At 37.5% G+C, this 24339-nt stretch overlaps 1 protein-coding gene across 2 annotated transcripts in view; it reads right to left on the reverse strand.

Moving 5' to 3' along the window:
* The window catches only part of tnikb (TRAF2 and NCK interacting kinase b), an 80213-nt gene that overhangs the window by 24777 nt on the left and 31097 nt on the right, over positions 1 to 24339 (reverse strand). Inside the window, exons 3-16 of one of the 2 annotated variants that reach the window (XM_079806644.1) lie at positions 19505 to 19561; positions 17954 to 18079; positions 16173 to 16283; positions 15968 to 16058; positions 13815 to 13945; positions 13643 to 13697; positions 13289 to 13367; positions 12990 to 13165; positions 10961 to 11027; positions 10653 to 10851; positions 9616 to 9732; positions 5521 to 5607; positions 4946 to 5137; positions 499 to 864 (exon numbers count right to left, since the gene is read on the reverse strand). In XM_079806644.1, coding sequence (XP_079662770.1) covers positions 499 to 864; positions 4946 to 5137; positions 5521 to 5607; positions 9616 to 9732; positions 10653 to 10851; positions 10961 to 11027; positions 12990 to 13165; positions 13289 to 13367; positions 13643 to 13697; positions 13815 to 13945; positions 15968 to 16058; positions 16173 to 16283; positions 17954 to 18079; positions 19505 to 19561 — 1854 coding nt within the window. Of the gene's footprint in view, positions 1 to 498; positions 865 to 4930; positions 5138 to 5520; positions 5608 to 9615; positions 9733 to 10652; positions 10852 to 10960; positions 11028 to 12989; positions 13166 to 13288; positions 13368 to 13642; positions 13698 to 13814; positions 13946 to 15967; positions 16059 to 16172; positions 16284 to 17953; positions 18080 to 19504; positions 19562 to 24339 lie in introns of both variants that reach the window. The other variant, XM_079806645.1, reaches the window with a different exon arrangement.

Below are 24339 nucleotides of genomic sequence, written 5' to 3' on the forward strand. Positions count from 1 at the left end.
AAATGAGCAGATTTGCCATTATGGCAGAATGATCTGAATTATCTTTTCTATCTTTAATAATGGAAGTCTTTAGAGACAAATAGGTTGAGAACCACTGGTCTAAAGCTACTCTTGTTGCCCAACACATCCAAACCTCTCTCATCTTTGTCCCACAAACCCCTGCTCCTCTGTAATCAGCTTTCTGTAAGAAGAAAAGGAGCGATAGGTGAGATCAAAGAAGATTACTGAAGATTATGGAAAATTAGAACAAGACGACAGCGAGAGCAGAAGCCGTCTGAAGAAAATCCACCAAACTAACTGAGAGACGGGAACACGATCACCCGGAGAACAAGAGGAAAACAGAGACAAGGCATTCCAAAAGTGATCATCCAAATGCCCGATAGAAATTCGAGAAAAATATATTTTTCCCCGCATTAATTCTTTGATAATACACCATGACCAGATCGGTAAGCGTCTAGGCCATGATGAAAAAAAGGAGTCATGCTAGCGGAGGCAGACCTTTGAGACCTTTGAGTACAAGTCTTTCTCAATATCATCCCCTTTGCTGGAGCGACCGGGACTGGGGCCCCGGGACTCTTGCTCATGCTGCTGCTGGACCATCTTGAGCAGCTGGGATGGATCTGGCTCACAAGACACACGGATTCTAGGAACGTTCGGCCCACTGACTATCCTGATCTGAGGCTCGACCAGCCCCATCTCTCTCGAGTGGGAGGCTGCCGGGTATGAGGGGGGCCTCATGGGCTGATTAGAGGGGTTCTGGTCAGAAGGGAGGAGGTGGCCGACACGTTTTTCTCCAGGACTGTTAAACGAATGGTGCTTCTTGGGAGGGATTCGAGGGGAGTTACTCTGAGCTCTCTCCATCACCTGTGTTCAGATAAGCACAATAAAACCGTTCAGATTATGACCTACAAAACTGAGGATGCAAGGAGGGCCGCTTCAGAGCACGATAACCAAAAAGCACCCAGTGGATTCTGAAACCAATGGAAAAGTTATTCACAGGAAGCAAGAATTAAGAACAAATTACATATAATGTCTAATAATGTCTACAGTCAATGGCTGTAGAATCTTGATGAATTGCACAAGGGCTGGGTATAGATACATATTCCCGAGTCAGTTTGTTTCGGATTCATAAGCTCATGATTCAGTGCTAAATTGTATTAGATTCAGATTAATTTGCATATATTTCAGTTATAAAGTTCATTTTGCTTTCATATAAAAGACAATGGGCCTCAGAAAACTGTGAGTACAGCTGTTTCCACGCAAAACGTGGCATTTATCAATATGGACGTGGCTACTATCAAATCTCACGTCAGGTCTCAGCTCGTGTACGCAAGTTTTTGAGTTAGCGTGAACTTGCGTGCAGCATGGCAAATCTGGCGGAAAATTGAAATGAGAGCATTTTGATAATTTAGATTATTTTCCTGACTAACAACCAAAGCTCATTAGTTGTGCATTAACCGTTAATATTAGAATGTCAAATTAAATTAGCTTTACATGCGCAAATAGCAGCATAAACAACAGAACATGAGGATTCACACATAAAAAACAGAATAAAATTAACTATATAAAGCAAAAAAATAAATAGAACAACACGAAATATATTTCACTGAAATAACAAACAAAAGAAAAAAAACTGCTGGTTTTTGTAACACTAACACATTGTATTTGTTTTCTTTATATCTTTATTTTATTAAATCTAACTGATCGTGCATGCGGGCGCCTCACACACAACTTGTCAGTTCTAGCGTTGTTAACTTGACATTTCAGCTATTCATTATCAAACTAATATGCAGTCAACCAAACATAAGTTACACTGCTCAAAAATCTGTAAAAATCTACGTGCCCAGCACCCAACCAAACAAACACATTTTCTGCACATGTGAAGGATCTCCATGGATTTCCATGGTTATTGAAACACAAGTAGCCTTTACATATTGAATAATAGTTTAGCAACCTTAAGGTTCATGGCAAATATGGAAGCCTATTTGGATTCTTGCCAAATGTGAGAGATGAGCCCAATACGGTTTAATTTTCGCTTGAAATAAATAAATTTTGGCTTGATGTGTTGTTTAAAATGAATGCCACTATGACTAACTTATCTAATTTGTATTTAATTTTTTATTTGAACATATATTGTTATAGCTTATTATTTTTAATTCATGTACTGTTCTGAAAACTTTTTTAAAGGAACAAAATTTAAAGGATTTGTTGCGGAGTGAGGGGAAATTAAATAGCGCTATAGTATTTAATGTTTGTTTTATTTACCGGTTTAATATACAGATAAATTAATGTAAGTGTTTGCAATTATGAGGTTATCAGGTGTTTTTGGAGTAAGACCAAGTCTCTTTCATGAGATTACTCAGTCTTGGCCAGGTTACATTTCTCATGTCGTAAACTCTAGGGGCGAGGTATTTAAACCGTGAATTTTTATGGGCGTGAAATTTAAACTGACGATTGTTTTCAGCCACAACATTTATTGTTTGTATAATATGATGCAACAGAAAAACCCGGATCTGTTTTGGCTGCCTGAAGGTGAAATTATGTTTTGGTTATTTGAAAATTATTTTTTTTGTATGGCAACCTTTGTTGAGAAGGCATGGACATTAAGACAAAAGACTTTGTACCCTGTAGGGATGAAACGGTATGAAAATTTAACAGCACGATTATAGTGACCCAAATTATCACGGTTATCAATATTATCACGGTTTTGTTCAAACGAGATGAAAGTGTTCAAAAAGAACAGATGCACACACTTAAAACATTTAAACAAGTTTTAGATTTGATATCAACAAACAACAAATAAATCAAGCAGCTCTATGCACTTTTTTAAGATAGATTCTAATCTGTGAGATTTCCTTCCTTATAATGGCCGTCGTCAATAGCAACACATAACGCATAAATAATAATAATTTGTCGTAAATATAATCTCTAATATTATCTCTGTAAATATATTCAAGCAATATTCGCATCAGTGTTCAGCAATGATGCATTTTAATATAGCCTATTTTTGTGTAAGAGCCCAAACAGTATCCTAGTGAAATAATGCATATCCATATTTCCATATGATTTGACAGTTTATTTTATTAAATTTCAAAAGGTGTGTATCATACCTGACACCTAGATGAACACTTTACAGTCAGTTTTATGACTGTCATTCCCTTCAAATGCTATTGAAGTTTGAAACGCGTATAACGTTACCAATGTTGTATGTAACTTTAGAGACGGTCCCTAAATTCACCTGCGTTATGCCAGTCATATCAGATGCGCTGTGGTTCTACTGTGTTTGTTTGAAACCATTTTCGCTGCTGAAATAGAACAAAAACAGTCGACCACTGTATGATGAGTGAATCTCCTGCATACATCGCACGTTTATCTCTGCTTTGAGAGATTTCAGCGAGTGCTGAAGTATATAGTCTGAAGAGTCTGAACATATATGTTATAACTCTGGCTAATCTGAACGCCTCAGATTATGAGACGACGTCGCTTTCATAAACTCAATAGAAACACGTGTAAATGGTTATAATGCGCAACGCGATTATAACAGATGGCTTTTGAGAAGACTATAATAAGTTCAACAGTCAGAGTGACTAGTGTGCAGCCGAAATAACGTTACACCCGCAAATGGCGGTTGTTAATGTCAAGCCCTGATTATTCCTTAATGTCGCCCTAGTCTTTACCGAACTTGTTTGTTCGCTTCACGTTATTATTTCCCAGACGTAGTTTTGGTATTGAGGTCAAAGTCCACTTGCCTTGCGTTCGTAGTTTTGAAGTGTTTTCCCCATTACAGTGACTTTCTCCTGGCATGTTCTGCAGACAGGGTGACCATCTTCGATTAAGTTTCCCTCAGGACTTTTGTAAAAGCCAAAATATGACAACGCCTCAGATTTGGTCCTTTTAGAAGTCTGAAAAATCTCCCGGCGCTGTCACTGCCTTCTGCCATTTCTTCTCATTCAGAAACAGCGGTGCGCTGCAGTCAGACTGACGCTGATTGGACAAGATTTACCGCGAGTTTTCACAATCGTGATAATCACACGCGGTTTTAATGATAATTAAATTTTATACGATATTACTAACCGTCACTAAATTTTATCGTGGTTTATCGTGAAACCGGTAATCGTTTCATCCCTAGTACCCTGAGATGAGGTGATGTAGTTGTGATTATGTGAGGATGTTGTGGCTTATTATATTGTTTTATTGTAAGTATATAATACAATTTGGATGGACATCTTTCCTAATGACTGATAGTGTCATATAAGCCCATGTGGGCTGGGCACCATGAGTGCATGACACTTAAATAAAAATATTCATTCATTCATTCATTCATTCATATGGATTGGCAGCATACGAAATGTTTCATGAATCACGTGAACCCTTCATAAGATGATTTCTGCGCTCGTTTCTACATTAGATTGATAAATGAGGCCCATTGTCTCTCTTTTAATGCGTTAAATTATACAGGGCAGTGTTTCAGATTCAAACCAGTAACTCGTCTATCTATTCATTAAAATAAATAAATTCAGCGAGTCATTTATCTCAGGAATTGGGCAACACTAAAGCGGTGTATGTTTTCAGTAAAAAGAACAACTCACAAAAAAGTAATTGGCTTCGTGAATCAGGCTACACTAATGTGGTAGGCTTTTGAGTCACTAAAAAGAACCAAATCATAAGGAGTCACTTGTTTCGTGAATCAGGCTACACTAATGTGATAGGTTTTTGATTCACTAAAAAGAACTGGATCATAAGTCATGTTGATTGTGAATTGCATCAGTTTTTGCATGCAGTCCACAAAGACAACTAAACAAAGACATTTCTTATACCTTTTTAATTGTAAACTCACATTCAGGATTTTAAGACTCAATATTGGGATCCTTAAAAAGAAGATTGCGATTAATCAGAAAATGTATAGTATTAATTGTGTAAGGGTCCTAACCAGATGTATCGGTACCTCTTTGGCCCAGGCCGGCTTGTCACTGGGGTTGACAGAATCTTTGTAGTGGTACAGTTGTTTTTTGTCTGCAGGCCGTGGCTCTTGTTGTTGTTGTTGCTGCAGTGAGACCAGGTAGGCCCTCTCCTGCTGCAGCTGCCGCTGCAACCGTTCGGCCTGACGCTGCTCCTCCAGCTGCTTCCGTTTATATTCCTAGACACAACAGAGAAGGAGGTGAAAAGAGCAAGATTTGAGGGACATATGGAGCAAATGCTCCACATGAGACAAAATAATGCTAACAGGGTCAGACCTTTATACTCCCTGAAAATAACTGGAGGCTATCAGAGGTTAGAAAGATCTCAACAGATCTATACACTAATCCCACCGATGTCCTGATATAGCTGTAGATCCTGAGTCTAATTTCCTAGAGAACTGAGTAATAACAAACAGAGTTTCCACAAACCCCAAACGCCCCAGATCAATTCGCACAATCGATACTCTCTCTGAGTGCACTGGGGACCGACAGATGCCATAAGAGTAGAAGATGAAAAGAAAGGAAGTGCAAGTACTTTAAAGGTGATAGTTGAAATGTTTACCAGCAGAAGAGCTTGTTCTTGGAGAAGCTGCTGTTGAAGAATCTCCAGCTGCCTTTGCTCTTCTTCTAACTGCCGACGGATATATTCCTAACCCCATAGCACAGCACATCAGAACAAGAGTGAGAAAGAAAGTTGAAAAAGAGATGGCAGGGCCTTCAAAGAGTTTAAAAGTGAAACAATGAAAGATTAATCAAGCAAATCTGAAGGCAAGACACCCTTGATAATAAGTTGCTGCCCTGCATAGATCCCATGTGACCTTATGTGTGATGAGCTCACTACCTAGAGGTCATTGGTTCAAACCATGGAATGAGCCATCCATGCACTAGGGAGTTACTTAGTACCCTGATCCCAATTTCCAGGAGCAGGGCAATTAACCCCAGACGGCTCCAGGGGAATGTTGCACCAAAGAAAACGTTGCTTTGGATTAAAACCACTTCTGTTAAAATGAGTTACAGTAGGTGCAGCACAGAAACCAATTCAATCCTAAATTGTACTTGTATTGTCTTCTAGACAGTGGGTGCATAATGGATGGAGATGCCATGGGATGTAATCGGGAATATCATCTCTAACTACACTTTTTCCAGTACGTTACAATAATGTTTTTTATTTAGAGGATATTTATCTACTGCAGTTGATAGATCTGTAGAGTGGTACCATACATGTACAGTACAGTTCAAAAAATCCTCAGCAAGGCTGCATTAAATTGATCAAAACTGACAAAATAAGACTTTTATAACGCTACAAAGATTTCAATATTAAATAAATGCTGTTCTTTTGAACTTTCGTTTTATAAAAGGAATCCTGAAGGAAATAAAAATCAGTTTCCACAAAAATTTTAAACAGCAAAAACTGTTTTCACCAAATCAGCATATTACAATGATTTGTGAAGATCATGCGACACTGAAGACTGGAGTAGTGATGCTGAAAATTCAGTGTTGCCATCACAGGAGTAAATTACATTTATATATATATATTAGTGCTGTCAAACGATTAAAATATTTAATCGCGATTAATGTCATAGTTAACTCACAATTAATCGCACATTTTTATTTATTCTAAATGTCCCTTGATTTCTTTTTGTCCCATTATTTTTTCTTATTTTAATGCTCTTCTCAACATAGAAAAGTGGATCGGCTTGCTTTGTTCAAATGTTTGTTTTATTGAAAACAACATTGGCATACTTTAGTGTTCGATTTCACACCAACATTCTCACTTGGAGCAAATAATCGCTCACACAATGTAACACTGCCCATCAATAAAAGGGTGAAACAAATACTTTGTTGCACAAACAGCCCCTTCAACAGCCCTTTCTAAGGGATCAAAACAGGGTGATACAAAATAAAATTACAAAGTGCACATGCAAGGTAAACTAGGACTCCGCCTATAGTGCAGTTAAACCAGGGGTCGCCAACTAGCGGACTCCGGTCCGAATCCGGACCGCGAAGCCTTTTGACGTAATGAAACAGTTAACGTTGCAATGCTCACTGTTACTACGTTCAGACCCAGACGCGCGGTCAAGCATGCAGTGAAGAAGAGACTGATGGTGCGTTCACACCGGACGCCAATGACGCGACATGCACGCCGCTTAATCCGCGCCGCAGAATGTCTATTTGCGTCTTTGCATTGACTTAAATCACTCGCGCAAAACGCTTCATTCGCGTCTGGTGTGAATGCACCATCAGAGCAGAAAGCAGCGCTCAAGACAAGCACTTTTAGTTGAAGACCCCTGAGTTAAACCATGGCTTAATACGTTTCTCATTTCGGCGTCTCACGCTTGCCATCCACGTCTACTCTTTTAATGGCCCAAACGAGTGCGGGCAGCCGCAGCGTGCCTGATGTTTTGTTTCCGGTCTAGCTACATCCGGAGTGGTGTTGTAGTTTTTCTAACGTTACTAGTTGTTGCAACAGCATGTGAAAAAACTACAAAGTTTGTTAGACCAAAAAGAACGTTAATCTCGCGATAAAAAAATTGACGCCGTTAAAATAGGTTTGCGTTAACGTCGTTAATAACGCGTTTAACTGACAGCACTAATATATATATATATATATATATAAATAAATGTAATTTACTCCTGTGATGGCAACACTGAATTTTTTATATATATATTCAAATAGAAAATTGTAATAATATTTTACAATAATACTGTTTTTACTGTATTTTTGATCAATAAATGCAACTTTGGTGAGCATAAGAGACTTTTTCAAAAACGTTACAGACCCCGATTAGTCGCATACATATTAAATGACAGTATTATAGAGCAAAAGGTTTATGGCAGTGTACTTGGACAGAAAACACAAGCAGAAAGAATTTAAAGGTATATGGAGAGAAAAAAGTGTATTAAAAGAAAGGCCCCATTTGCAAGACATATTCATTTTTGGAAAGAATGTCTCATTCTCTATTAAAAGATTAAAACAGAGACATCTGGATTATATGTCCCTAAACTAAGGTGTTGGAGAACACTTTCACTGTTATTAGCAACGAAACAATGAAATGCTTTATGACCTTTGTTCCTTTAAAGGCACTGGAAGCATTTTTATGGAAAGACGCTCATAAAATATATATTGCTTGACAAATATTACTTAATTAGGTATCCTGGAATATCATAACTGTCTCTGAGACTCATTAAACTGCAAAAAAAAAAAAAACCTGTGATGCTAGAAATCCACAATCAAACAGTGAGATCAGCTTCATGAGCAGCTGTTGCTCTTGTGCGCATTCTCTGATTTCAGTGGTTTCAACTTCTTCTGTATCTTTGAAGGGTGGCGTTTGGGGGAAAGAGGCGTGTCTAATTAAAATGAAGTTTCAGAATTGCTAAATCTATTATACTGCTTATGCTGGTGAATCTTCACTGTCTTTAATAGCTCAGTCATTCTTATTTCTCTCTACACAGACTCACACTCTTTTACACATGGCCCGTGAGACATCCTCATTCACTACTGAACAGGGCTCAAGTGGCCTAACTGCATTTGAAAGGGTGGGTGAGTGCTTTAAATATGCATACCATCCAGCAGAACATTTCCCTCCCTGAAGGAAGTGAGTCATAGACTGGAGAGAATGCTTTAAGTAAGGCATTGATGCATGTGAGAGTCTGATATGCATATCTGAGTGGACAGTAACAGTTGAGAAGAATTACATATGATTAACCGAGGGTGCTGTCTTCATGCATGTCTGCTTTAGAAAGTGTGCATATGCGCTCACGTATTCCTAGCAGTAATGTGTGTGTATGCGTTTACAAGGAAAAACGGATCAAAAAATTATTCACACTGATTTTTTTTCCACCTTATTAACCCTACATATAAAATCTCTCTCGTGGCACATTCTTGTTCAACAAAAATATTGTTTGAATTATTGTTTGTAGTAACATATTCATCAATATTGTGTTTTTATAAAATGCATTTCAATAATGATTATTTGGTTCTAACTGCTATCAAACTTCGAAGCAGAAATTGGTTCTGCATATCGGTTATTCTGCATATTTGCATAAAATGTTGCATATTGTTCATGATAATATGAATCAATTAAAATGTAAAGGACATTTTCTGTTGGGTAATAACTTGATATTTAATATGGGTTAATTCAAATCTGGTGCCTGAGCAAAACCAGTTGAGAACATAAGTTTAGAATGTTTTAGAAAAGAAAATGAGTAAAAAAGCCTAAAATAAAATATAATAAAACATAAAATAAAACATCAGTTATTGAACACTTGAATAATAATTGGTATCCGTCATTAAAAAAATTATGAAACGTGCCATTATTAACAGAAAGTAGAATGTGTCTCGATCTCTGTAGTAGTGAATCATTGAGAGTTTTTAGCATGTGGAGTGTGAATGTGTGAAGCCGCCACATCACTTCATTTCTTCTCTTCCTGTTCATGTGTGTAGTTATCAGTTCTCGCATGGTTTTGCATCCCGATCTCTTTCCTCATAGCGGATTAAGGGTTAATTTGAAGTGATAGACCTATATCATTTTCTGCCCTGAAATAATCCTCCAAATAATTTCTTGCCCTCTTTCTACTTTCCTATTAATAAAAGTGGCCAACAAATATTGCTCAACCACAATAAGCCATGTATGATTGTGGATGTGTCTATATGTACCTGCTCCCTTTCAGCGTGCCTCCTCTCCTCTTCTCTGCGGAGCTGCTCCATCTCTTCATAGCGCCTCCTCTGCTCTCTCTCCTGCTGTTTTCGGACCTCTCTCTCCCGTCGCTGTTGCTGTGAGATTATAAACACTCCAATTTTTGGCCCTGATTTCACACTAGCATATGCAGTTCCTTTTTTTACCACTAAGCGGCGGTGTAAAAGACATTGAGTAGGCAGCCATACTGAATGGTCTTTCCCCAGCGGGGGCTGCTGACAGGAGCTGTGCTGAAAAGAGGCGGCCTGACAGTGGACCAGCGGGAGATAGATGTGCTGAATGAGAGGTTGACGCCCAGCCGGGCCACCTGATTCATCCCTACAGGTTCTCTGCTCCCTCCCCTACTGAGAAAACCCTACATCACATAACTCGGGAATATCTCTACTGCTTCGTCTTTCTTTGTCTCCCGTTTGAAGAATTCCCAAGATGTGGTGTAACCTTCCTGAGGACTGATCATAGCTCAGTGTCTCCCAGGGACATTAAAAAGTGGCAGTCATCTCATGAGCCATTACACACACAAAATAGAGTACAGGAAGTGTGTGTCCGAGTGTGACCGAAATGATAGCAAAACGTATTGTCTGTTTGTTCCGATATAGTTGCAAGGAAAAACAATGCTAAATGCAAATAATAAAATGCAACTAAGTATAATCATGCAGGAAAGCAGAAGAAAAAGCTTCCCTTATTTTTTGTTGTTCTTCATCTGTCACCTGGAAATATGGCGACTACTGTTTGATCCATGTCTGCTGCTGTTGTTGATAATAAATTCTGATGCATTTACAGACATTTTTTGATAAACAACTTTGGTTTTGTGTTGGGTCATAACTTATATAATGTAAACTCAGGGTGCTACCAATCTAGAACCACTAGTTTAGATGTTTTGGAAGAGAATAGATTAGAATAAAATAACAAATCTAATATGACTCTAATGCTAAAGATTTTAGAAACATGGCTGCAACCCATAGTCTTTAAATTGTATTTCTCGCCCCTCTCCTCTTACCTCCTCTAGTCTCCTTCTTTGCTCCTTTTGTTCCTCAATGCGTTTCTGTCTCTCGGCCAGTAGTTGGCGCTTGTGTTCCTCGTTCTGCTGCTGTTCTAGCTGTTGTCTTCTCAGGGCTTCGGAGCGCTCCTTATTGGCCAACTGCAGACGCAGGAAGTCCCGCCTCAGGGTCGACTCACCAGGGATGTTTATGATGGAGCTGTAAGGAAGACATTAAATAATCAAGACGTTAAGTAAATCATATCTCCACTATACCCACATATACATGCTTGTGTGTGTGTATGTGTGAGCGTAAAAGGTCTATGTACCTCGGCTCTCCAATGTCTCGCTCTTCCTCCTCCTCTTCACTTCCACTGTACTCGTATTCAGTCTCGTCTGAAAAAAAAAGGTAAATCACACAGCATTGTAAGACGCAGGTTTTTAGGAAGAGAGATTAATGAGATTAATGGCCAAATCAAACAAGGAATGTTGTGAGAAAAATGGTCACATATCCTAAAATATCCATTTCCAAAAATTAGCAGACAAAATTAGCAAACAAAATTAAATAATATTAAATAATAATAAATAAAAAATGCATTTAAATGATAAATAATAATAGTTGACATTAATCGATTTGATTCTAATTCACAAGCTCTTGATTCAATTTGATTTCAATCTCGATTCAATTTTGATTCATTTGGTTGTATATCAGATACAGAACATGTCAATTTTTCTTAAGGAAAAAAAAACTAAAAAAAGGAGTTGTAAATAAAGATTTACATTGCCATTTTAAATTGTATTAAGGCAGTATTTTTAAATAAACTTCTTCAAAGAATTGGAGTAGAAATATAATTATCATTTCTTAACAATAAAAATGTAAACATTGGCTGACATTTCCAGACAGATTTATTCAAACATACATAATTACAGAACCCCAACTGACTAATTGCATAAGACATGACACATTTCAGTAAGTTGTACTGTTTCTTTCAACATACCTTCTGATGTTCATTCATGTTTATTTCTTGCTATAACTATTAAAGAGGAAGAGATGGTTCACATGACACTTTAACTGCGGCGCTACAGCGACCACATTAAAGAACTCCAAAAACGAGACGTATTGTTTGTAGGGCTGCCACTAACGACTATCTTTATATCGATTAATCTATCGACTAATTTATTAATTAATCGATTAATCTATCGACTAATTTAGCACAATAATTTCCAACAACTTTACTTAAAAACATTTAATTTAACTTGCAACTTTGGCCTTCAGTAGTGTACTATAAAAATAGTATAAATGTAATCAAGCCCTAGAAAAAATGTACAACTAAAAAAAAAAAAAAGAGTAAAAATGTAAAAAAGGTACAAATTTGTAAACCAACATAACAAAAAAAAGAGAATATCAGCAAATACTTTTTATATAGAATAGTGTTGTCACGATACCAAAATTATGACTGATACGATACCAGACTAAAATACCTCAATACCAATTCCATACCATGGCAAAAAACAGTAAAAGTAATTGAATAATATGACAGAATTTATATTCATTGTTTTAGGGTTAAAAACCCCTAAAAACTCACTTGTCCGGCATGTTCCTGGTTCACACAGAATATTAGGTCCGGCCCTTTAAGAGCTGCACGGACCAAATTCATTGTAACACCCGATTTCTCATTCAACTCTGTATACGTTCACTAAAGACATATCTGACTGCGTTTACCTGAATACTCGCCAGGACGTGCATTTTTACATATTTTTGACCATTCAAACCCAATAATCCGCAAAACTGGCATCGCAATCTGTCTGAGTGAAAGGCGCACTCTTCTGTTACGTTCATGTCCCTGAGCTGCGTGTATAAATTTGACTGTTCTGCTTCCATTGTTTAGTGAACGGTGGAAGCAGAGCTCACACACACATCCTCACTCCTGCGGTCACACATCGACGCACATTAAGAAATACTGCTCTTATTAGAGTGCTGTCATTTTTAAAGTTATTTCATATTGTACCCAACTTACCCAGTTGACTAAAAATATTGACGTCGACTAATTAACAGCGTCGACGCAGTCGATTGTATCGACCAATCGCAACAGGCCAAATTGTTTGAAATTCAAGAGAAAATTTACAGAATTTGAAAGTTGAGACTTTTCAAATCATATCAAAAGTAACAAAGCAAAGCTTATTGTGATTATTGGTTGGGTGTTGTGCTACAAATAACGGTTCTGTTCATGCTTCAACAGAAAACAGCATAGACTAAAAGATTTGGCTTGAGCTTTAAGAATCAATAATATCGGTTGATTCAAATCAATTAGATCAATATTGTTGAACCCAGCGCAAACAGAAACTTCATAAACTCACCCCTCTCTCCTCTCTTCTTTTTGGTCCGGTCAATGTGGTCTTTAAGCTGAATTCGGACCTGTCTCTCGTTGGGGAGGTCTTTGATGAAGGGATGTTTGATGAGCTGTTCAGTGCTTGGTCTCTGATTGTGATTCTTCACTAAACAGCTTTCAATGAATGACTGGAACTTTTTAGACCTACAGAGAATGACAAACTGTTGAGTTTCCTCTGTTTTGAAGCTCAGGCCTTTTTATTATCATCAGTTGTAGATTTGAAGTGAATATTCAAAATTATGTGGGGTTCAGGCATGTTTGACTCACCACTTCTTGGACTTGAGTCGGGGCGCTGGGTTTCGGGGTATGAGGAAAAGCGCACGCATGGGATGCATATCGCACAGCGCTGAGAAAACAGACAGGTGTAAGCATTTAGCAATCACTGTGTTCATATCAAATTTAATAAAAAAATCAATTTGAAGTGCCCCTATTATGCTTTACCAGATATTACCTTGTGGTGTGTAATATAGCTGTTTGTGAATGTAAAATGAAACCGTTTCAGACACAGTGAGAAAAGAGCGTTTTTTGAGCTTGGATGCATGTAAATCTATTGTAGGAGACCTCCAAAACAATAGCATAATAGGGGCACTTAAACATCATATTGCACTGTGTTGGACTCACGAGGGGCTCCTTCTGCCATTTCAATGGCTGTAATTCCCAGCGACCAGAGATCACTCTGTAACAAAAAGGAGTTTTGGGATTTGTGCCTAAAGCCAAACAAGACCCTCACACAAAAGCAATCAGGTGCAGTGAGAAAAAAAGTGACAGGGTAATTAAGAATCGCTTGAAATACCTTAAAGTCATATGTGGCGTCTGGGTTCTCATCACAGGCTATGACCTCTGGAGCCATCCAATATGGTGTGCCAATAAAAGTGTTCCTCCTACCGACGGTGCGGTCCAACTGTGCACTCACACCAAAATCAACTGTTGAAAACACGCAATCACACACACACACACACAGGGTAGATTTGGCCTTAATGTGTCTGCGTGCAGTAACGAGCAGAGAGGTCTTTGATGAAGTGCATGCTGCCATCTGCCTCTGTGCCACTCTTCCCTCGTCACCGCAGGCAGCGTTGTCATAGCAACCAGCCTGAACTGTCTCATAAACTCAAACAACTCAATGACAAGCCCTAATAACTCCAGAGTCGGGTCACAGGTTCCTCAACATGGACAGATTCAACCAATAAAATGCAGAAACTAACATTGAGGAAGTTACGAGCTTCTTTTAATTAAAGTACTTACTGAAAAAGTAGCTCGATACAACATATCTACACTGAAGTTATTTAAAGGGGAGATATCTTGATTATTATAAAATTATCAGTTAATTTAATTAAAAAGTATAGTAATTATCTGGCACAAACACAATAAGGACATCAAATGAGGTGACATCAAACTGAAAACACACTACCGTTCAAAACTTAAATTATTTTTTAAAGAAATTATTCAGCAAGGATGCATTAAATTGATCAAAAGTGACAGACTTTTATATTGTTACAAACAAAAAAAAACATGTCAAATAAATGCTTTACTTTTTAACTTTGTATCACGGTTTCCACACAAATATTACAGGCACTGCAACAGCTATCAGTTTTCAACATTACTAATAAGAAATGTTTCTTGAGCAAATCTTAAGAATGATTTCTGAAGTATCACGTGACACTGAAGACTGGAGTAATGATGCTGAAAAATCAGCTTTTCCACCACAGGAACGAATTAACATTTTACAAAATATTCAAACAGAAAACAGTTATTTTAAATTGTAATAATATTTCACATTATTACAGATTCTACTGTACTTTTGACCAAATAAATTCAGCCTTGCGGAGCATATTTCTTACAAAAACCAAAATCTTATTGACCAAATACTTTTGACGGAAACTCGAAAACAAATTAATCGCAAGAAAACAACGGAAAAAAATTAAACGCAATGTTTTGATGAATACGTTTCTGAACCAGTTCGCTAAAATGAACTGATGTTTGATTAGTGCTCATCTCGATTGTAAGTTATGCTGTGTTATGTTAATAGTAATGGATTTTACACACTACCAAAATGTAGTTTAGTTAGCATTGTCGCTGCTTTTATTTAGTTAAACCACAACACTAGGTGTTGAGCCATGTGTGCAAATTTTTTGTATAAATAGTGGGAGTAGTATGTTCACACGGAAAATTCAAAAAAGAAAAAGTGTAATTTAACTCTTTCTCCACCATTAATGGAATTTTCTGGCTTTGTGTTTTCACTGTAATACGGTAGGGGGCGCTATGACACCTGCTGGAAGAGTACCGAATCTCCTGATCAAAAGACGTGAAGAAGAAGCAGAAACAAGTGATAGCATATGTAAGCAGACGCATATGTAAAATAATGCGATAATCAACATTAAACACCATATAAACCAAAACTGCCTAATGTTGCCCAATGAAATGTCGACCCAAGACGAGCGATAGGACTGTGCAAGCTTAGTTGATGGACTCGATCTACATTCTCCAGATTTGGTCTTTGACAAAACACGTTTTTCTCAGCTTTTTGCTAAAAACAGAATGCATGAAGCAAGAATACTTTTTTTGGTTTAAAAGCAGAAGGTCTGTTCTTTCTCTAGATACATTGCATGTTTAGATATCCATACAACAAAATATTCCGGGGGCCATAAAACTTTTGTGAAAATGATCAAAAATGCTGGCGCTGGCTGGCAACTTTTTTCAAAAACGCTGGCAGAGACAGAGTTAAATACCCAGATGATGCACTTATTTAACCGAAAAAATAAAAGTGTGGAATGTTGGATACTTATTGCACTTAATTTTCTTAGCTATCTTGGCTATCAGACTCCAATATTGACTGACAAAATAACCTTCTAACATTTACACACTAGAGAGTAGAGTACAAATTTATTAGCATAAGTGCAGAATGTACATTGTGCTTTTGTGTTATAGCCGTCAGGGGCATGAACTCACCAAGTTTGACTTCCGCATTTTCTGTGAGCAAAACGTTTTGACCTTTGATATCACGATGGATGACTTTATGCTGATGCAAGTGGGTCAGACCCTATCAAAACCAGATAAAGAGGTTAAACTTAACTGGAGGTCAAATGAGGGACCCATCAGAAATAACACATCTGGAAGCTAAGTTTTCTAGTGGTCCATAATCGCACATACTCACCCTGAGGATCTCTCTGCAGATGTAGGCGGTCCACTCCTCCTTTAGAGAGTTCCCTTTGGTGTTCTTTATCAGGTCCGTCACTGAACCAGCGCCACAAAACTCCATCACCAACTAGAGACACAGCACCCCAACAAAATTAGGATAAAACCTAACAAGCCACAAGAATGATAAATATGCTAATTATGTGGAGAACTACATACGCTTATAGACTGTCATAAATTTAACAGCATTATTTCCCTTTAGAGGTCATGCGTGAACAGGACCTGATGTTGAAATGGTGGCTAATCAGCTCCAGCAATTTGCTGGTTTAAGGAGCTGTAACATGAAAAGTGGCTGTTTAAAAATAATGTACTTTAAATTTGAATTTTGAATTAAAGTCACTGTGGGATACAGCCGTTATCTTTTTCCTCTGTCTTTACATTTACATAATATTATATAATATCCTCTGAAATTAAATTTGAAGACAAAGCAATGCCATTGAGGAGTTCAATCCAGCCTTTGGTAACGATTTGAAGAACAAAAATGAAAAGTAAAAAACTTTTTCATTAAAAAAGATTACCTATAATGTTCTATTTTTTAGCTACAGCAGCTCACAAGTGGCAGAACCTGTTTTTTATTTAGACTGGTGCCACATTCAACACTCGCACTCACAAATTCACGCTTCTCAGCTGAGACTAGATCTGTAAGTGACAACTGTCCCAGGGCAACTTCATTTTCCCACTTCAAGTTTTGAAGACGTTTAAATGATAAGATGGAATGGTACAATAAAAAGTGGTTAAAAATGGGGAATTTCACAACTTTTTCCAGAGAAAAGTGTCCAGAGAATAAGATTTGAGAAAAAAAAAAAAAAGCCAAGCAGTTTCTTTCCCCCCCCAACCTTTGTGTGAATATAGAGTTTTAGTAAGTGGCAGTGACGTGCAAACTTCTAAACCCAGTTGTCTTTTTACTTATTTTCCTTTACAATTTCTCCCAGGACATTCATAAAAAAAGCCCTATTCTCATTAGAGGCCCCTGGGGAACAATAAAAGTCAATAAATGTAAATCATGAGCAGAATGTTGTTATTTCTGAAACACCGATTGGTTTTGAATGCTCTCTTGAGCTAGCCTTGATGGGTCTAAATATGTTTGGCCTCTGGGACTCTCCAAAGTCAGGACTGCTGAGTTGGCAACAATGTTTTTGTCTCTAAGGGAAATCCTTCTTACAAAGACCCCAATGAAGGCTGGTTGTGCTGACAGAGACTCTAGAGATCTCTTAAGTGTGTCAGTTATCTTTTTGTTGCTGGGCAAAAAGAACGACAAAGCTCACCACAGAGGAAATGAGGTTGGCGTCTGCGTTCAATGCAAGTGTGAAAACAACAAGGCCTGGGCACCTCAGTACAGAGTGTGAACACTGCGTTTCTGAGCGAGAAAGTGTTACCTTACCAGCGTTGAAACGGAAGCTATTTTGAGGATATAACTTCTTAAGCTACAAGATACTCAAAATATTGAACGCACATTTCTGTTCATAATTCTGGTCTACTTTTCGGATTATATTACTTGGCTATGGCTGCGATTTGACACGTTGTGCTTCGGGCGACCCAAGATCGAGTCCCGGCTTGCAGACCTTTCCCGATCCGGTTTTCTTGAAAGAATCTTGAATTTTTTTTAACTACTGAAAATGTGGTTAACATCACTACATTTAGCTATCTACTCCCTAACACTGTACTACACACAAAAACAGTGAAACAATCACACATTAAAATAACCCTAATTCTTTTCGCCTACTACTGGTGAAGACTGACCCAGAGCTGGTCATCCATGCCAGGTGGGTTCTTCTTGATGAAGGCACCATAGTAGGTGGCGATGTTTCGATGGTGGGAGTATTTTTTCAGCATGTTGATCTCAGCTTTGATCTCCTCCTCCTCATCCTGTCAAATAAAACAGACAACACTTAAGATGGAGCCGGAAAAAATTGTGTATCTTGGTCTGTGAGCGAGTCATTGTCAGGAAATGGCCCCATTTGTGATCTACAGTGTGATACTGCATATAATTAACAATAAAAGTATTTATATTACTTTATTTTTCAAGGTGAAGTGTGTGATTTTTGTGCCACTAGCAACTACAAAATTGGGGATGAAAATGATTGTTTTCAAACTGGTTTCCCCGAACAGCCCCTCCTCTGTCATTCGCCATTCAAACAGATAGCCATACCATTGGTTGAGCCTGTTGCTATGTCAGGCTGGTTGGAATGTTCAGACAAAATGGTTTGACAATGCTTCACAGAAAAAAACAACAAAATGGCTTGCTTATATTTATCTCTGTATATTACACATTATTATTATTATTATTATTATATAAAAAGTATTTTAACATAAAATAACTTCAAATCAAATATCAATATCTTCAAATGTCAAAATAATGGGTAATAGAATAAAAATATAAAAAGTTAATATTTTAAGATATGCACACTACAGTTCAAGCTTAAGTCAAAGTTTACTATCAGTGAGATTTTTTTTAAAGAAATGTACATATATTTTTATTCAGCAGGGATGCATTCATTTGATCAACAATGTATCTATTAAATCAAAGAATCCCGAAAAAAATGGATCATGATTTCCAGAAAAATATTGAGTAGCACAACTGTTTTCAACGTTTATAATAATAAGGAAAGTGTATTGAGCACCAAATTAGCATATTAAAATTATTTCTGAAGGATCATGTGACACTGAAGTCTCAAGCATGAAGACTGAAATTCTGCATTGCCATCATAAGAATAAATGACATTTTAAAATATATTCAAATAGAAAACAGCTATTTTACATTGTAATATTTAATATCACTTGATCAAATAAATGCAGCCTTCGTGAGAATGAGAGACTTCTTTAAAAAACATAAAAAATTCTTACTGACCTCATGTTTTTGAACAGTAGTGTATTAATATAAATTAATATGTACATATATAATAACATTAATAAAATATTTTAACCATTTTAAATCAATATTTAGCTTTTACTAAAATAAAATATATTTTATAATTAAAATATAAAAAAATATATTTATGTATTGGAAGAGAATAAGCCATGGAAAATTCAATGACCAATAATCTGAATATTGAAGGGGTGATTTGTGTCTCTAAGGCAATTAAATGTTACAGCCCTGATACTTTGTTTCTTGGAAGTTTTTGTCATTTCAAATGACATAATAAAAGGGTATAAATGGCACTGAGAATGACCCATGCCTGTTTGTGTGTGTGTGTCTAAATGACATAATGCACAAAGGCAAGTGTGAAAGTGTAAAAGTCAAAACCAACATTAGACAGAAACTGTCATGCCCTGCCCCGTTAGCGCTCTTACCCCTGTGACATCCATGACCTTGATTGCAGCGAGCTGGCCCGTTTTGACATGGCGTCCCTGAAGAAAAAAAGATTGAAGAGAGGAAATATCATTCACGAGTATCATAGAAACATCATGCCAGCATTATGTGGTAATGAGATCTATCTGTGGCAGAAGAATAGGTTGACGTAAGCCGCTCTGGCAGGCACCGTCATTACGTAATAGCAGAGAAAACCCCCCCCAAAAAAAACACCACACTCGCTTCCTAAAATTTTTGAAACCGACCCAAAAACCTGTGAATGATCTCGGGCTCTTGGCTGTACCATTTCATATTTGTGAATGTGTGTGTGTTACAATGCCACCAGATGACAACTCTGTTTGGATTGGATGAACCTCCAAAAGCGCTATGCAACTTGGACCGCTGTTATGGAGGAACCGAAGGAATGTGGAAATGGAAATCACTGTCCCAGGTCTCTCCCAATTCCCTCCTGTTTACCTGTTAAGTTCCTCACTTCCCCAGAGCTCAATTTCATTTCATAACCAGAATGAGGGAAACAGACACTGCAGACACAGATCATCTGCACGCACAGCAGGTCCCGTGTTTCAGTACAATAGCAGGAGATACCGCAGCAGATCAGAGCAGAAGTGCATTCATCTGAACGGCAGAATCACCCAGTGTGTGCTCTTCAGAATGAATTATGCACACTTCATCTCCTCACCCAACACACTCCCACCGCTTTGATTCTGAGCAGAAGAGATGTTTCAGCGAGAGAAGGAGGGAAGGAGCGAAAAAAAGGTGGGAAACAGAAAGGAGGACATGAGGAGAGAGCGTCATACAAGTCCCATCAGTGCTCATTAACAACTTCAACCTCTATTGGAAAGTATTAACGAGTGGAGAAACTCGGACAACCCCCTTGGCTATATAAAGATAAGAAAATCACTGTGTAGGGAACTTTCAACATTTTTTCAAACACAGACACTCGTAGGAGACATGGCGTGATGTGCAAATATGCCATTTCTTAATCCCATTTTAAGCATCTAATAACTAGATTGTGGTCGACCGATATATATCGCCAAAGCCAAAATTGAACTTTTAAATGATTGGCATCGACTGATAAGTGTTGGAATCGAGACTTAGTAGTATAAATAATTGAACAGGTTTATTTTTTCAAAACGGATCTTCTCTTCCGCCTTAATACCAGTAACAGCGCAAAATAAACACGAATGAGCTTCTGAGAGTGTGTTAAAAGATACAGGACAACTTACCGAAATCCGTATCATGTCACATAGAATCGCTCAATCTGTGTTTCAACCGCAGAAAGATGCAAGTAAAACGGCTTACAAGTAAACAATGTCACGTCAGTTACATCAGAAAAACCATATCCAGTGTCCATAAACTTGTTAGTCAGCTAGAAAAATTAACTCTAGAGAGGAGCATTTTGCTAATTATATGCACCACATTACATAGGATATTCATTGTCAACGTTCTTCAATATTTAATAAATCTGGCAAGTTTTAATGACAGCCACCCTTTAAATGTTTATATTTTAAAAAAAACTAATTGGAGTAGAATTATGATTATGTAATTGTAAAGTTATAACTTTATTATTATATTTAAAAAAAACTATTTAGTGTCATTTAAGTGTTTGTATAAAAATCAGTTAATTTTTACCTTCAATATTAGTAGGCTAATGTAGTATCAACTGACTCCCATAGTTTACAACATTAGTTCAGAAATTAGTTTTCCATGAGAAAATTTTCCATGTATTATACCTGATACATATCCAAAATAATGGATATTGAATCAAATCGAAAAGGATCGAAAATCAAATTCTAATCGAATTGTGAAATTTGTGTCAATACCCAGCCCTAGTAAATAGTACAAATAAACATAAATTGAACTGCAGCATGTTTTCTTTACTAACTATAAAGCTGCAGTCGCCATCTTTGTTTGAAACCTGTAGTAACCTCAAGTAACTCACAAACCCCCTGCTTGCTATGCTATGCGTTTTAAGTGGTTGCCAGCGTGTTGCTATGCAGTTGGCTTAGAAGGGATGAAGCTTGTGAACTTGAAATACATGCTGACTGGACAAAAATGTTGGCTAATTGTAATACATCTGTGACGGAACACATGAGCCAATCATCATAATAATACAATCGACTAACCGTAATAAATTATGCTGGCATATTAGTGTATCAGATGTGTGGACATGGTGAATGGGTGCATGTGTGATGGATTTGAGCCCTCCAGCTCCACGTCTCTCCTGATGAGAAGATTCACATGGCCGACTGCTAACTGGAAAAACCATCTGGCATCCTGACAGAGATTAACTGAAAAGTTCTGGAGCCCTGACGTGTAAGATAAGACTGTCCTCAACTGCCACAAGCAATGATAAAGCAAGGCACAAACGTGCAGACCATGCAATATTAGAGATAAATATAACTACAGTACGCTCAGAATGGAATATTAACATTCCGCATTAACATATATGCTGTACAGTGTGCACTATTTTTAGAAACAAAATGCAAAACAGTATACATCGGCATCAAACTGTTGTTACTTTGAACTCATTACATCGCATGTTACATTTTGAAAATAAATATGGTTATTTTAATATATAAATACAGCTATTTTGCATTTTTATCTAAAAATGTCTTACACTTTGACAGTCCAATCAAGTAAATTTTACTTAAAGTAGGCAAGTAGGTATTTTAGATTTTAATGTCATGTCAGCTGATGCTATTCTCATGGCAATAGTTGTCAGTTCTGACTAGGGACGCACCGAATCCAGGATTCGGTTTCGGATTTGGCCGAATATTGGGCTTTTTGATGGGGTTCGGTTTCTGCCGGACCTTAGAATTTTTTTCCACCGAACCAAACCCTAGGCTTGCACTACTCGCGCTCTGCTGGTCGACGTAATGACGCCGCCATTGATTATGGAACGTGTTTACTAGGTGGACTGTTCAAATGCAGAAGACTGTGAGAAAGTGAAAATGGAACTTGTGAACGGAAAACGTGTTGTTTGGCAGTACTTTCAGTCAAAAGAAGGTGATTCAAGTCGAGCTACATGTTCAATTTGCAATGCCGATTTGTCTCGTGGTGGCAAGGACTCTAAACAATAGCCGCTGCTAAAACATTTGCGTATGAAACCTCCGAAAGAATACGAGTTGTGCATGAAGGAATCTATAGACAGCAGCCAAATAATAATGTTATATAATGTTACATAATGTTGCCTATTCTTTTTTTTTTTTTTTTTTACAGTTTAAATTAAATTAAAAATACACTGCTGTGGACGTTGTTTACTTCATTAATGTGTTTGCTGTGATAATGGACTGCGGATGGGACTCATGGGAGTAGGATTCGGTATTTGGTTTCGGATTCGGCAGAGTCTTAACCAGTGGATTCAGTATTCGGCTGAACCCCAAAAATCTGGAATCGGTGCATCCCTAGTTCTGACAATAAAATATAATATGATAAAAGATTAAAAACGTACATATAGTAAAAACTCTAAAGGTCTTGTGTCCACCAAAGCGTTTTTTCCAGAGGCTAGTGTATTTATCCAATTGTTTTCAACGGGAGTGCCACGTTTTTTATAATGGCAATAGTGTGACGAGGCGCTGAGAATATTTCAAGCTGAGCACTCGGCATGTTTTACCAGTAGCTGGGAGTTGAAGAATATTCAACTTTGAAACGCAGCAGTCACTTTTTACCCAGCTGTCCAATCACAGTGAAGAAGGGGTGGGACAAATATCACACTGACTAATCGTCACATTCTGCTTGTACAACAATAACAAATGAAAACACCAAGCACATCTCTTCATCTAAAACTAGTGTCAGAGGAAGTATGTTACGTTGTCAACATTGTTACATTCAGAAACAAACTATTTGCAAAATCAGTACCGCAGAAAAAAACACTGCGTCACCAAAGCGTTTTCAAGCGCCCACATGTTTTCAGAAGAGCGGTGGTCAAAAATGCTTTGGAGGACATACCGCCTAAAACCTTTTCAGGCAGGGCTCGAAATTAACTTTTTTACTTGGTAGCACTGGTGCTCCCAACTTCAAAAAGTTAGGAGCACCAGCAGAAATTTAGGAGCACCACAACTAGAATTTACATATATTAAAGATTTAATTTATTTAAAAACAATACCACGTTTTGTAGAGAAATTAAAATGGTAGTGATACACTGATCATGACTTTTCATGGACGATTCCAGTTTTTGGTTTTGGCCAATTCTTATACCAGTTACAGATTTTCTTTCTTTGTTTAAGCAAATGTATTTGTTTATTTGCTCTATAGCAGCCTTAAAAACATCTGTAGCAATCTGAAATTGGAGGCAACCACTGCATTTTAAATCACGATACAAACAAAAGATGCTACACACATGTAGCATTGAACAGTTGTTTTTGATTTAAATTAGATTGCATAATTTCAAGACAGAGGGCAAATACAGAATGGTCTGACTTTAGCTTTGTGAAATTATGTTACATAAAACACAAAAAAATAGCAGATGGACTGAATGAAAATGCAAATTCACTCTATGACAGTAGGTGGCGCTTACAGAAAATAAGCGTTTCTCTGGGTACCGCTGAAAACGAAGCAGTTGTGCTTATAAACACTACTTTATACGGAAGGAAGAGGAAAAGAAAATGCCATCGAATCCATTCTGAAGACAGCCAGTTCCCTTTAGAGATACATGCATATAAACCTCCACCCCAATTCAATATTTATATTGGTCTCCCTATATGAGCAACCCAAACAGTGATCTTGCTGTGCATGGTATTTTCTCTAGCCTGGTTTCCATTACAGATTCGCACAACTTTTGCAATATTTTATAAATGTCAATAAATTATTGGGA

The sequence above is a fragment of the Gobio gobio genome, assembly GCF_949357685.1.
Source record: "Gobio gobio genome assembly, chromosome: 23".
NCBI lineage: Eukaryota > Metazoa > Chordata > Actinopteri > Cypriniformes > Gobionidae > Gobio > Gobio gobio.